At 40.3% G+C, this 16,468-nt stretch overlaps 1 protein-coding gene across 1 annotated transcript in view; it reads left to right on the top strand.

The window, feature by feature from the left end:
- Positions 1–15,523, top strand: part of tars1 (threonyl-tRNA synthetase 1) — a 28,548-nt gene extending 13,025 nt beyond the window's left edge. The window contains exons 13-18 of the mRNA XM_031816427.1: positions 252–389; positions 7,642–7,719; positions 7,855–7,955; positions 8,145–8,249; positions 12,712–12,899; positions 14,858–15,523. Of these exons, the coding sequence (XP_031672287.1) occupies positions 252–389; positions 7,642–7,719; positions 7,855–7,955; positions 8,145–8,249; positions 12,712–12,899; positions 14,858–15,006 (759 nt within the window). The 3' untranslated portion in view covers positions 15,007–15,523. The remainder of the gene's footprint in view (positions 1–251; positions 390–7,641; positions 7,720–7,854; positions 7,956–8,144; positions 8,250–12,711; positions 12,900–14,857) is intronic.
- Positions 15,524–16,468: the final 945 nt, after the last annotated feature.

Here is a 16,468-nt window from a genome sequence, read left to right as displayed (position 1 = left end):
CACTGCGGGTCAGGCCTTAACCCTCCTGCGGGTCACTGCGGGTCAGGCCTTAACCCTCCTGCGGGTCACTGCGGGTCAGGCACACTCCTCTTCTCCATGTAGCGCCACACGGCATGGGTCAGTTAGCGAGTTCACCTCCTGGGATAATCTTCCAGTGGACCATGTCAGCTGTCACACTATTTTAGACACCATGAAGCCTTGACTAAAGCTGAAGGAAAATTGTGTGGTTTTGTCTTTTCCTCAACCTCCAGATTGAGGAGGAGATTAAGGGTTGTCTGGACTTCCTGCGTACAGTCTACGACTGTTTTGGTTTCTCCTTCAAACTCAACCTGTCCACCCGGCCTGAGAAGTTCCTGGGAGAGCCTGCGGTCTGGGATCAGGCTGAGAAGGTAACGATAATAAACCCTTTATAAAGTCTAAGTTTCAATGTCACAGGCCCATGTACAGTGACATGCCACTTACAGCTCGAACCAAACAAGGTTGTAATCAATGACAATGTAATACTACGAATTACAAGGGAGAACAAAAACACACAAGATATAAAAACAACTTAAACTAAGCAAGAATACAAGTTAATACCATACTATATACAGGGTCAGTTAATACCATACTATATACAGGGTCAGGTTAATACCATACTATATACAGGGTCAGGTTAATACCATACTATATACAGGGTCAGGTTAATACCATACTATATACAGGGTTAGTTAATACCATACTATATACAGGGTTAGTTAATACCATACTATATACAGGGTCAGGTTAATACCATACTATATACAGGGTCAGGTTAATACCATACTATATACAGGGTCAGTTAATACCATACTATATACAGGGTCAGTTAATACCATACTATATACAGGGTCAGGTTAATACCATACTATATACAGGGTCAGGTTAATACCATACTATATACAGGGTCAGTTAATACCATACTATATACAGGGTCAGTTAATACCATACTATATACAGGGTCAGGTTAATACCATACTATATACAGGGTCAGGTTAATACCATACTATATACAGGGTCAGTTAATACCATACTATATACAGGGTCAGGTTAATACCATACTATATACAGGGTCAGGTTAATACCATACTATATACAGGGTCAGGTTAATACCATACTATATACAGGGTCAGGTTAATACCATACTATATACAGGGTCAGGTTAATACCATACTATATACAGGGTCAGGTTAATACCATACTATATACAGGGTCAGGTTAATACCATACTATATACAGGGTCAGGTTAATACCATACTATATACAGGGTCAGTTAATACCATACTATATACAGGGTCAGTTATTACCATACTATATACAGGGTCAGTTATTACCATACTATATACAGGGTCAGGTTAATACCATACTATATACAGGGTTAGTTAATACCATACTATATACAGGGTCAGTTAATACCATACTATATACAGGGTCAGTTAATACCATACTATATACAGGGTCAGGTTAATACCATACTATATACAGGGTCAGGTTAATACCATACTATATACAGGGTCAGTTATTACCATACTATATACAGGGTCAGGTTAATACCATACTATATACAGGGTCAGGTTAATACCATACTATATACAGGGTCAGTTAATACCATACTATATACAGGGTCAGGTTAATACCATACTATATACAGGGTCAGTTAATACCATACTATATACAGGGTCAGTTAATACCATACTATATACAGGGTCAGTTAATACCATACTATATACAGGGTCAGTTAATACCATACTATATACAGGGTCAGTTAATACCATACTATATACAGGGTCAGTTAATACCATACTATATACAGGGTCAGTTAATACCATACTATATACAGGGTCAGGTTAATACCATACTATATACAGGGTCAGGTTAATACCATACTATATACAGGGTCAGTTAATACCATACTATATACAGGGTTAGTTAATACCATACTATATACAGGGTCAGTTAATACCATACTATATACAGGGTCAGTTAATACCATACTATATACAGGGTTAGTTAATACCATACTATATACAGGGTGAGTTAATACCATACTATATACAGGGTCAGTTAATACCATACTATATACAGGGTCAGTTAATACCATACTATATACAGGGTCAGTTAATACCATACTATATACAGGGTCAGTTAATACCATACTATATACAGGGTCAGTTAATACCATACTATATACAGGGTCAGTTAATACCATACTATATACAGGGTCAGTTAATACCATACTATATACAGGGTCAGTTAATACCATACTATATACAGGGTCAGTTAATACCATACTATATACAGGGTCAGTTAATACCATACTATATACAGGGTCAGGTTAATACCATACTATATACAGGGTTAGTTAATACCATACTATATACAGGGTCAGGTTAATACCATACTATATACAGGGTCAGTTAATACCATACTATATACAGGGTTAGGTTAATACCATACTATATACAGGGTCAGGTTAATACCATACTATATACAGGGTCAGTTAATACCATACTATATACAGGGTCAGTTAATACCATACTATATACAGGGTCAGTTAATACCATACTATATACAGGGTCAGTTAATACCATACTATATACAGGGTCAGTTAATACCATACTATATACAGGGTCAGTTAATACCATACTATATACAGGGTCAGTTAATACCATACTATATACAGGGTCAGTTATACCATACTATATACAGGGTCAGGTTAATACCATACTATATACAGGGTCAGGTTAATACCATACTATATACAGGGTCAGTTAATACCATACTATATACAGGGTCAGTTAATACCATACTATATACAGGGTCAGTTATACCATACTATATACAGGGTCAGTTAATACCATACTATATACAGGGTCAGTTAATACCATACTATATACAGGGTCAGTTAATACCATACTATATACAGGGTCAGTTAATACCATACTATATACAGGGTGAGTTAATACCATACTATATACAGGGTCAGTTAATACCATACTATATACAGGGTCAGTTAATACCATACTATATACAGGGTCAGTTAATACCATACTATATACAGGGTCAGTTAATACCATACTATATACAGGGTCAGTTAATACCATACTATATACAGGGTCAGTTAATACCATACTATATACAGGGTCAGTTAATACCATACTATATACAGGGTCAGTTAATACCATACTATATACAGGGTCAGTTAATACCATACTATATACAGGGTCAGTTAATACCATACTATATACAGGGTCAGGTTAATACCATACTATATACAGGGTCAGGTTAATACCATACTATATACAGGGTCAGTTAATACCATACTATATACAGGGTCAGTTAATACCATACTATATACAGGGTCAGTTAATACCATACTATATACAGGGTCAGTTAATACCATACTATATACAGGGTCAGTTAATACCATACTATATACAGGGTCAGTTAATACCATACTATATACAGGGTCAGTTAATACCATACTATATACAGGGTCAGTTAATACCATACTATATACAGGGTCAGTTAATACCATACTATATACAGGGTCAGGTTAATACCATACTATATACAGGGTCAGTTAATACCATACTATATACAGGGTCAGTTAATACCATACTATATACAGGGTCAGGTTAATACCATACTATATACAGGGTCAGGTTAATACCATACTATATACAGGGTCGGTTAATACCATACTATATACAGGGTCGGTTAATACCATACTATATACAGGGTCAGGTTAATACCATACTATATACAGGGTCAGGTTAATACCATACTATATACAGGGTCAGTTAATACCATACTATATACAGGGTCAGTTAATACCATACTATATACAGGGTTAGTTAATACCATACTATATACAGGGTCAGTTAATACCATACTATATACAGGGTCAGGTAATACCATACTATATACAGGGTCAGGTAATACCATACTATATACAGGGTCAGGTTAATACCATACTATATACAGGGTCAGGTAATACCATACTATATACAGGGTCAGGTAATACCATACTATATACAGGGTCAGTTAATACCATACTATATACAGGGTCAGTTAATACCATACTATATACAGGGTCAGGTAATACCATACTATATACAGGGTCAGGTAATACCATACTATATACAGGGTCAGGTTAATACCATACTATATACAGGGTCAGGTTAATACCATACTATATACAGGGTCAGGTTAATACCATACTATATACAGGGTCAGGTTAATACCATACTATATACAGGGTCAGGTTAATACCATACTATATACAGGGTCAGTTAATACCATACTATATACAGGGTCAGGTTAATACCATACTATATACAGGGTCAGTTAATACCATACTATATACAGGGTCAGGTTAATACCATACTATATACAGGGTCAGGTTAATACCATACTATATACAGGGTCAGGTTAATACCATACTATATACAGGGTCAGGTTAATACCATACTATATACAGGGTCAGTTAATACCATACTATATACAGGGTCAGGTTAATACCATACTATATACAGGGTCAGGTTAATACCATACTATATACAGGGTCAGGTTAATACCATACTATATACAGGGTCAGGTTAATACCATACTATATACAGGGTCAGGTTAATACCATACTATATACAGGGTCGGTTAATACCATACTATATACAGGGTCGGATAATACCATACTATATACAGGGTCGGATAATACCATACTATATACAGGGTCGGATAATACCATACTATATACAGGGTCGGATAATACCATACTATATACAGGGTCAGGTTAATACCATACTATATACAGGGTCAGGTTAATACCATACTATATACAGGGTCAGGTTAATACCATACTATATACAGGGTCAGGTTAATACCATACTATATACAGGGTCAGGTTAATACCATACTATATACAGGGTCAGATAAATATATATACAGAAATATTCCTAGAAAATATTCCTATTCATGAAAATCACAAGTGAAATATATTGAGACACAGCTTAGCCTTTTGTTAATCAACCTGTCATCTCAGATTTTCAAAATATGCTTTACAGCCAAAGCTAGACAAGCATTTGTATGTTTATCGATAGCCTAGCATAGCATTTTGTCCAGCTAGCAGCAGCTAACTTGGTCACGGAAATCAGAGAAAAGCAATCAAATTAAATCGTTTACCTTTGAGCTTCGGATGTTTTCACTCACGAGACTCTGGCTATCTAACAATGTTCCTTTTTTCCAAAAAATATTCTTTTTGTAGGCGAAATAGCTCCGTTTGTTCTTCACGGTTGGCTGAGAAATCGCCCGGAAATTGCAGTCACGAAAACGCTGAAAAATATTCCAAATTAGCTCCATAATATCGACAGAAACATGGCAAACGTTGTTTATAATCAATCCTCAAGGTGTTTTTCAAATATCTATTCGATAATATATCCACCGGGACAATTGGTTTTTCAGTAGGACCGATTGGAATAATGGCTACCTCTGTATTTTACGCGCTTACGGGTATTCTTCAACATAAATGCGTAAAACTACGTCACAATGCTGTAGACACCTTGGGGAATACGGAGTAATCTGGTTGATAGCCCATTCACTGCTTAATTGGAACGCAGCGCTTTCAAAACATGAGGCACTTCCAGATTGGATTTTTCTCAGGCTTTGCCTGCAATATCAGTTCTGTTATACTCACAGACAATATTTTTACAGTTTTGGAAACTTTAGTCTTTTCTATCCTAAGCTGTCAATTATATGCATATTCTAGCATCTTGTCCTGACAAAATATCCCGTTTACTACGGGAATGTTATTTTTCCAAAAATGAAAATGCTGCCCCCTAGTCACAAGGTTAAATACTTTTTTCTTTACTTAGTTGAATGTGCTGACAACAAAATGACACATTATCAAAGGAAATCAAATTTATCAACCCATGGAGGTCAGGGTCCACACATTCACACTGGTCTTACTCCCTCATTCATAAGAATACAAGCCTGAAACAATTTCTAAAGACTGTTGACATCTAGTGGAAGGCATAGGAACTGCAAATTGAGTCCTAAGTCAATGGATACTGTAATGGATTTTTCTCAGGTTTTCGCCTGCCAAATCAGTTGTGTTATACTCAGACACTATTTTAACAGTTTTTGAAACTTTAGAGTTTTCTGTCAATATCTACCAGTTATATGCATTTCATATCTTCTGGGCCCGAGTAGCAGGCGGTTTAATTTGGGCATGCTTTTCATCCAAAATTCCGAATGCTGCCCCCTACCCTAAAGAGGTTAAGACACTAACAGCTTAGACGGTAGGCAATTAAGGTCACAATTATGAAAACTTAGTAGGCTTCTTTAGTGTCCTGACTGAAAAACACCAGAAGAAAGATGCCCAGGGTCCCTGCTCATCTGCGTGAACATGCCTTAGGCATGCTGCAAGGAGGCATGAGGACTGCAGATGTGGCCAGGGCAATACATTTCAATGTCCGTACTGTGAGACGCCTAAGACAGCGCTACAGGGAGACAGGATGGACAGCTGATCGTCCTCACAGTGGCAGACCACGTGTAACAACACCTGCACAGGATCGGTACATCCAAACATCACACCTGCGGGACCGGTACAGGATGGCAACAACAACTGCCCGAGTTACACCATTCAAATCAAGTCAAATCATATAGTGTAGCTATTTAAGTCTTATGGCTTGGGGATAGGAACTGTTCAGGAGCCTGTTGGTGTCAGACTTGATGCATTAGTACCGCTTGCCGTGCGGAAGCAGAGAGAACAGTTTATGGCCTGGTTGTTGGTAGTCTTCCTTTCACACCGCCTGATAAAGAGGGCTGGATGTCAGGGAGCTCAGCCCCAGTGATATCCTGGGTTGTCCTCACTACCCTCTGATAAATAGGGCTGGATGTCAGGGAGCTCAGCCCCAGTGATATCCTGGGTTGTCCTCACTACCCTCTGATAAATAGGGCTGGATGTCAGGGAGCTCAGCCCCAGTGATATCCTGGGTTGTCCTCACTACCCTCTGATAAATAGGGCTGGATGTCAGGGAGCTCAGCCCCAGTGATATCCTGGGTTGTCCTCACTACCCTCTGATAAATAGGGCTGGATGTCAGAGAGCTCAGCCCCAGTGATATCCTGGGTTGTCCTCACTACCCTCTGATAAATAGGGCTGGATGGCAGGGAGCTCAGCCCCAGTGATATCCTGGGTTGTCCTCACTACCCTCTGATAAATAGGGCTGGATGTCAGGGAGCTCAGCCCCAGTGATATCCTGGGTTGTCCTCACTACCCTCTGATAAATAGGGCTGGATGTCAGAGAGCTCAGCCCCAGTGATATCCTGGGTTGTCCTCACTACCCTCTGATAAATAGGGCTGGATGTCAGAGAGCTCAGCCCCAGTGATATCCTGGGTTGTCCTCACTACCCTCTGATAAATAGGGCTGGATGGCAGAGAGCTCAGCCCAGGTGATGTACTGAGTTGTTTATGAAGGGTTAATGTAAAGTTAAGCGTATACTGTTATATATGGTTATATACTGGTGATATGTGGTTGTTATGGATACGAGTCTCTGCTAAATGACAAATGTAAGTTGGTCATTTAGCAAACCTCCCAACTCTGTTCTCTCCTGTGTGATTGCAGCAACTGGAGAACAGTCTGAATGAGTTTGGCGAGAAGTGGGTCCTCAACCCTGGAGACGGGGCCTTCTACGGACCGAAGGTAAGACCGACCAATGTTGTCATGTTGTATTGAACTTTATAAGGATCAAAAGGGAATATGGTGTCATCTAACTCATCATGTATAAGTAATGTTTCCATTCCTCCGCGCCATGCTGTGTGTTGTACCCGGTTGTAGATTGACATCCAGATCAAGGATGCTATTGGTCGATACCATCAGTGTGCCACCATCCAGCTGGACTTCCAGCTACCAATCCGCTTCAACCTCACCTTTGTCAGGTAACACTTCCTCTGACATCTCTGTTTGTTGACAGAGCAGCATTGTGATTGGTCACATTTTTTCTAATGGTCTTCTGTAGTTGGTTTGTGGCAAGAAATGGGGAGAACAGGGTCACTGTGTGGAACTAAATATAATTTTAAAGACTTCTTTTTATGCTAGATGTGTCTGATGGAAATGTGTGTGTGTAGCCATGATGGAGACGATAAGCAGAGGCCAGTCATCATCCACAGAGCCATCCTGGGATCAGTAGAGAGGATGATCGCTATCCTCACTGAGAACTACGGAGGGAAATGGTGAGGGGCTATATTAGTACTGATACTACTACTCTCTAATCTACTGTAGCTGGTAATACTAGTTATGATGATACTACTACTACTACTATCTAATCCACTGTAGCTAGTAATACGGTCTCTACTACTCTCATCTACTGTAGCTGGTAATACTGTCTCTACTAATATCCAATCTACTGTAGCTGGTGATACTAGTTATGATACTACTACTACTATCTAATCTCCTGTAGCTGGTAATACTAGTTATGATACTACTATCTAATCTACTGTAGCTGGTAATACTGTCTCTACTAATATCTAATCTACTGTAACTGGTAATACTGTCTCTACTAATATCTAATCTACTGTAGCTGGTAATACTGTCTTTATCTAATCTACTGTAGCTGGTAATACTGTCTTTATCTAATCTACTGTAGCTGGTAATACTGTTTCTACTACTATCTAATATACTGTAGCTGGTAATACTGTCTCTACTACTATCTAAACTACTGTAGCTGTTAATACTGTCTCTACTACTATCTAATCTACTGTAGCTGGTAATACTGTCTTTATCTAATCTACTGTAGCTGTTAATACTGTCTCTACTACTATCTAATCTACTGTAACTGGTAATACTGTCTCTACTAATATCTAATCTACTGTAGCTGGTAATACTGTCTTTATCTAATCTACTGTAGCTGGTAATACTGTCTCTACTACTATCTAATCTACTGTAACTGGTAATACTGTCTCTACTAATATCTAATCTACTGTAGCTGTTAATACTGTCTCTACTACTATCTAATCTACTGTAGCTGGTAATACTGTCTCTACTAATATCTAATCTACTGTAGCTGGTAATACTATCTCTACTACTATCTAATCTACTGTAGCTGGTAATACTGTCTACTAATATCTAATCTACTGTAGCTGGTAATACTGTCTCTACTACTATCTAATCTACTGTAGCTGGTAATACTGTCTCTACTAATATCTAATCTACTGTAGCTGGTAATACTGTCTCTACTAATATCTAATCTACTGTAGCTGGTAATACTGTCTCTACTAATATCTAATCTACTGTAGCTGGTAATACTGTCTCTACTAATATCTAATCTACTGTAGCTGGTAATACTGTCTCTACTAATATCTAATCTACTGTAGCTGGTAATACTGTCTCTACTACTATCTAATCTACTGTAGCTGGTAATACTGTCTCTACTAATATCTAATCTACTGTAGCTGGTAATACTGTCTCTACTACTATCTAATCTACTGTAGCTGGTAATACTGTCTTTATCTAATCTACTGTAGCTGGTAATACTGTCTCTACTACTATCTAATCTACTGTAACTGGTAATACTGTCTCTACTAATATCTAATCTACTGTAGCTGTTAATACTGTCTCTACTACTATCTAATCTACTGTAGCTGGTAATACTGTCTCTACTAATATCTAATCTACTGTAGCTGGTAATACTATCTCTACTACTATCTAATCTACTGTAGCTGGTAATACTGTCTACTAATATCTAATCTACTGTAGCTGGTAATACTGTCTCTACTACTATCTAATCTACTGTAGCTGGTAATACTGTCTCTACTAATATCTAATCTACTGTAGCTGGTAATACTGTCTCTACTAATATCTAATCTACTGTAGCTGGTAATACTGTCTCTACTACTATCTAATCTACTGTAGCTGGTAATACTGTCTCTACTAATATCTAATCTACTGTAGCTGGTAATACTGTCTCTACTACTATCTAATCTACTGTAGCTGGTAATACTGTCTACTAATATCTAATCTACTGTAGCTGGTAATACTGTCTCTACTACTATCTAATCTACTGTAGCTGGTAATACTGTCTCTACTAATATCTAATCTACTGTAGCTGGTAATACTGTCTCTACTAATATCTAATCTACTGTAGCTGGTAATACTGTCTCTACTACTATCTAATCTACTGTAGCTGGTAATACTGTCTTTATCTAATCTACTGTAGCTGGTAATACTGTCTCTACTACTATCTAATCTACTGTAGCTGGTAATACTGTCTCTACTACTATCTAAACTACTGTAGCTGGTAATACTGTCTCTACTAATATCTAATCTACTGTAGCTGGTAATACTGTCTCTACTAATATCTAATCTACTGTAGCTGGTAATACTGTCTCTACTACTATCTAATCTACTGTAGCTGGTAATACTGTCTCTACTACTATCTAAACTACTGTAGCTGGTAATACTGTCTCTACTAATATCTAATCTACTGTAGCTGGTAATACTGTCTCTACTAATATCTAATCTACTGTAGCTGGTAATACTGTCTTTATCTAATCTACTGTAGCTGGTAATACTGTCTCTACTAATATCTAATCTACTGTAGCTGGTAATACTGTCTCTACTAATATCTAATCTACTGTAGCTGGTAATACTGTCTCTACTAATATCTAATCTACTGTAGCTGGTAATACTGTCTCTACTAATATCTAATCTACTGTAGCTGGTAATACTGTCTCTACTACTATCTAATCTACTGTAGCTGGTAATACTGTCTCTACTAATATCTAATCTACTGTAGCTGGTAATACTGTCTCTACTAATATCTAATCTACTGTAGCTGGTAATACTGTCTCTACTAATATCTAATCTACTGTAGCTGGTAATACTGTCTCTACTAATATCTAATCTACTGTAGCTGGTAATACTGTCTCTACTAATATCTAATCTACTGTAGCTGGTAATACTGTCTCTACTACTATCTAATCTACTGTAGCTGGTAATACTGTCTCTACTAATATCTAATCTACTGTAGCTGGTAATACTGTCTCTACTACTATCTAATCTACTGTAGCTGGTAATACTGTCTCTACTAATATCTAATCTACTGTAGCTGGTAATACTGTCTCTACTAATATCTAATCTACTGTAGCTGGTAATACTGTCTCTACTACTATCTAATCTACTGTAGCTGGTAATACTGTCTCTACTAATATCTAATCTACTGTAGCTGGTAATACTGTCTCTACTAATATCTAATCTACTGTAGCTGGTAATACTGTCTCTACTAATATCTAATCTACTGTAGCTGGTAATACTGTCTCTACTAATATCTAATCTACTGTAGCTGGTAATACTGTCTCTACTAATATCTAATCTACTGTAGCTGGTAATACTGTCTCTACTAATATCTAATCTACTGTAGCTGGTAATACTGTCTCTACTACTATCTAATCTACTGTAGCTGGTAATACTGTCTCTACTAATATCTAATCTACTGTAGCTGGTAATACTGTCTCTACTAATATCTAATCTACTGTAGCTGGTAATACTGTCTCTACTACTATCTAATCTACTGTAGCTGGTAATACTGTCTCTACTACTATCTAAACTACTGTAGCTGGTAATACTGTCTCTACTAATATCTAATCTACTGTAGCTGGTAATACTGTCTCTACTAATATCTAATCTACTGTAGCTGGTAATACTGTCTCTACTACTATCTAATCTACTGTAGCTGGTAATACTGTCTCTACTAATATCTAATCTACTGTAGCTGGTAATACTGTCTCTACTAATATCTAATCTACTGTAGCTGGTAATACTGTCTCTACTACTATCTAATCTACTGTAGCTGGTAATACTGTCTCTACTACTATCTAAACTACTGTAGCTGGTAATACTGTCTCTACTACTATCTAATCTACTGTAGCTGGTAATATTAATATGTTCACTCCTGTCAGACTTTTTCCAAAGTAAAAAAAAAATAAGGTTAGATCTTTTACCTGATTGTGCGGCTCTAAACATGAACACATTCCCATAGGAACATAGCTGTTTCAGAAGTGCATAGTCATTTTTCGTCATACAGGAATACTTTCCCCCCCTAAGGTTACTGTATGCGTTCCAGTCGAACCAACAATTCACACACCTGTGATCTTTTTTGGTCTTCGGCGGGATTTTATTTTCGTGCGCAAACATTTTCTTCTTACGGTAAGTCAAAGTTCGGCAGCCGAAGTCTACTCCTAGTGGGAACTACAGATGGGATTCTTTGAAGTGACTAAGACCTGCAAGAATGTCAAAATTAATTACAGATTATTTGCTTTATCTTAGATGAATTAAACTTATTTTGAGGAAGTGATAGTGGGTATGTTGCTACGGTGGCTCAACAGGGACAAACAGCCGAAATGTTTTTCAAGAGAAGATTTGTAGGACGTATGCAAGTACAGCCTTTTGTTTCGCCGAGTTCTGCTGTATGCAGAACTTTACAGGAGAAACATTCTTATGGCATTTCCATCAGTACGATTGGAGATGGATTTCCAAAACGACGACGGCTGTAGCTTTCAAATTTAATTGTCACTTGAAAAGAAAATTTGTTGGTTGCCCCAAAACAAATCTCAGGAGCTGTTACCAGATCCAAAGCAGCTGTTAGTTTTAACCGCTTAAAAACTCTCTAATAAGATGTCAATACCCTCCCCTCCCCAGGCCGCTGTGGCTGTCTCCTCGTCAGGTGATGGTGGTACCTGTAGGACCCACACTGGATGACTATGCTCAGAAGATCCGTGATGATTTCCACCGTGGAGGTCTGATGACAGACGTAGACTGTGATGCCAGCTGCACCCTGAACAAGAAGATACGCAACGCACAGCTGGCACAGTACAACTTCATCCTGGGTAAGTGGTGGTGGGGTCTAGGGTATGGGCTTTGAGCTGAGTGGTAGGGTATGGGCTTTGAGCTGAGTGGTGGGGTATGGGCTTTGAGCTGAGTGGTGGGGTCTAGGGTATGGGCTGAGTGGTGGGGTATGGGCTTTGAGCTGAGTGGTGGGGTCTAGGGTATGGGCTGAGTGGTGGGGTCTAGGGTATGGGCTGAGTGGTGGGGTCTAGGGTATGGGCTGAGTGGTGGGGTATGGGCTTTGAGCTGAGTGGTGGGGTCTAGGGTATGGGCTGAGTGGTGGGGTATGGGCTTTGAGCTGAGTGGTGGGGTCTAGGGTATGGGCTGAGTGGTGGGGTCTAGGGTATGGGCTGAGTGGTGGGGTCTAGGGTATGGGCTGAGTGGTGGGGTCTAGGGTATGGGCTGAGTGGTGGGGTCTAGGGTATGGGCTGAGTGGTGGGGTCTAGGGTATGGGCTGAGTGGTGGGGTCTAGGGTATGGGCTGAGTGGTGGGGTCTAGGGTATGGGCTGAGTGGTGGGGTCTAGGGTATGGGCTGAGTGGTGGGGTCTAGGGTATGGGCTGAGTGGTGGGGTCTAGGGTATGGGCTGAGTGGTGGGGTCTAGGGTATGGGCTGAGTGGTGGGGTCTAGGGTATGGGCTGAGTGGTGGGGTCTAGGGTATGGGCTGAGTGGTGGGGTCTAGGGTATGGGCTGAGTGGTGGGGTCTAGGGTATGGGCTGAGTGGTGGGGTCTAGGGTATGGGCTGAGTGGTGGGTCTAGGGTATGGGCTGAGTGGTGGGGTATGGGCTGAGTGGTGGGGTATGGGCTGAGTGGTGGGGTATGGGCTGAGTGGTGGGGTATGGGCTGAGTGGTGGGGTATGGGCTGAGTGGTGGGGTATGGGCTGAGTGGTGGGGTATGGGCTGAGTGGTGGGGTATGGGCTGAGTGGTGTGGTGGGGTATGGGCTGAGTGGTGGGGTATGGGCTGAGTGGTGGGGTATGGGCTGAGTGGTGGGGTATGGGCTGAGTGGTGGGGTATGGGCTGAGTGGTGGGGTATGGGCTGAGTGGTGGGGTATGGGCTGAGTGGTGGGGTATGGGCTGAGTGGTGGGGTATGGGCTGAGTGGTGGGGTATGGGCTGAGTGGTGGGGTCTAGGGTATGGGCTGAGTGGTGGGGTCTAGGGTATGGGCTGAGTGGTGGGGTATGGGCTGAGTGGTGGGGTATGGGCTGAGTGGTGGGGTATGGGCTGAGTGGTGGGGTATGGGCTGAGTGGTGGGGTATGGGCTGAGTGGTGGGGTCTAGGGTATGGGCTGAGTGGTGGGGTCTAGGGTATGGGCTGAGTGGTGGGGTCTAGGGTATGGTTTATTATTTATTATGAAATTTACAGGCAAATCATTACGGGATCATAGTCTCTCAGCCTGTCTTTGGTGCTAATGTAACGTTAGCAATGCTAGCTAGCTAAACCTGCTGCATCTGAAATGGTTTGTTCAACGATAACTGACATACTGTCCAAGCAGCCATCCAACAACACTGGAGGCCTGCCTATTGGAACTAATAAAATGTATGAAGTTGACAAGTAATTCGATTTGAAAATATAAGCTGTTTAGAAAGTGCACAATGGCTGCCGGAGCTACAACTTTGGTCGGTGACGGTGGGAGTGGTTTTGCCAGATGGAATCATGGGAGTTTGAGCCTTGAACAACATGTACAAATGTTAAGCTGACTATAAATCTCATTCTATAGGTTGTCTATTTAAAATAGACACATGTTATTAGACCACGACAACCAGAGCAACATGCAGCAGGGAGATCCAATACGATCAGAAAACTACACCTGTTAAATAGACAGCTGGAAATGACGGGCCATAATTGATTGTATTAGTCATCTCAGGGATTCTACTTGAAAGCGTAACAGAGAAGCAATTTACGGTTTTATCACTAAACAGTCAAGACATTAAATCATAATGAAATCCTCTTTTCTGTCCAGTTGTGGGAGAGAAGGAGAAGACCAGCGAGACGGTGAACGTGCGTACGCGTGACAACAAGGTGCACGGAGAGCGCAGCGTCAATGAGTGTATGGAGCGTCTCAAACAGCTGAAGGCCTCACGCAGCCGCAACGCGGAGGAGGAATTCTGATACCTCTGACGGTCCTTCAGTGAACCACATCTCAGAGGATTTAAACTTCACTGGTTCAACTTCAAACACAAAGTGCAGAACTTCCGAGTCCTTAGAGGGAGCTCGCTGTCTTTTACTTAACTTGACTACGCATCTGTCTGCATTTCTTAATAAACCATTTTTAATTTTATTTTTTGCTTTTTGAGACCGCATTCTGATTCGTTGAACGTTTTGATAAAACAAAGCATAAATCACAACTCTTTCAATGGAACCTCCAATGTCCTCTCTTGTAATATGTGAAACTCATCATACTGTCGATCTGTTGTGGAAATGTTACAAGGGATGACCTCTACTTTTAAATTGATTTATACCACTTTGCCTCTTTCTCCTCATTGGTTTACATTATAAAGGGAAACAAGAAAAAGACAGGTGTATAACTGCTGTCAACTGTAGGAATAACCGTTTTCATGACATCAAAGAATTGTAAATATGTAATGCAATTTTGAAAACGTAAAAAAATAAAATCTTTCTTACATTAGTTTGGTTTTGTTATCCAATGTCCTATCACCACCGGCACTGTCCAAAATGGCACCACTCTTGTAAAGATTGGTTGGTTTATTGATTTAGGAAAGGAAATGGAAGCTGTGTAGAAGCCCTGTGTTGATTGACATCTAGCAATGTCGAACCACTGCAGTGATATACATTTTATTGGCTTGCTATGAGCTGCTTTTCCTGAACATGTCTGACATAGCTAGATAGTTCTAGTGTCCATTAAATGTTACAGCCACAACATCATGATCATCTAGTCCTGCAGAGCAGTGAGGAGAACAAATGCCTGCTTTGGGTGAGCTAGCTGGAACATCCGCTAACTAGCTGGAGCATCAGCTAGCTATTTGTACTGTAAACTACTTCCTGGCTCACTGTCCAGGAGTGACATTGGACTAGGCCATAGTGTCTCCCAACCCGTCTCAGTCCCCAGTATTTATTCTACAGTATCTTATGTGCCGGTGGGCTAGGGCCTTATCTGGACCTGTATTCACAAAGCGTCTTAGAGTAGGAGTGCCGATCTAGGATCAGTCTTTACTTTTACATCATAATGAATCAAATTATATTGACTTTTGGGACCTGACAGATCCCTCCCCCCTTTTCTCTCTGTCTCCCCTCCCGGAAGAGCTGAGCCTTTCCGACACCTGGCCTCTGATTTCACAGGCCGTTCTACCTTGTCCCAGACTCCTGCTGTTGATCAGGGCTGTCCTGATTAACATGAGACTAGTAATGCACTTGGAACAACAACAGCGAGTGTGTTGGGGTTGTATATCCTTACGTTGCTAATGTGAACATTTAGCTGGTCCGGAGTGGACTACATTTGAATCTAAATGATTCACTAGGATGGCTAACATCCATCATTATCCATGACTACCATCCACATGTATTCCAACACCTTTTTTTAATGAATACTCCTCAATCTATTGTACATGGAACA

The sequence above is a fragment of the Oncorhynchus kisutch genome, linkage group LG3 (assembly GCF_002021735.2).
Source record: "Oncorhynchus kisutch isolate 150728-3 linkage group LG3, Okis_V2, whole genome shotgun sequence".
NCBI classification, from domain to species: Eukaryota; Metazoa; Chordata; class Actinopteri; order Salmoniformes; family Salmonidae; genus Oncorhynchus; species Oncorhynchus kisutch.
This window is presented reverse-complemented; position numbering and strand designations above follow the sequence as displayed.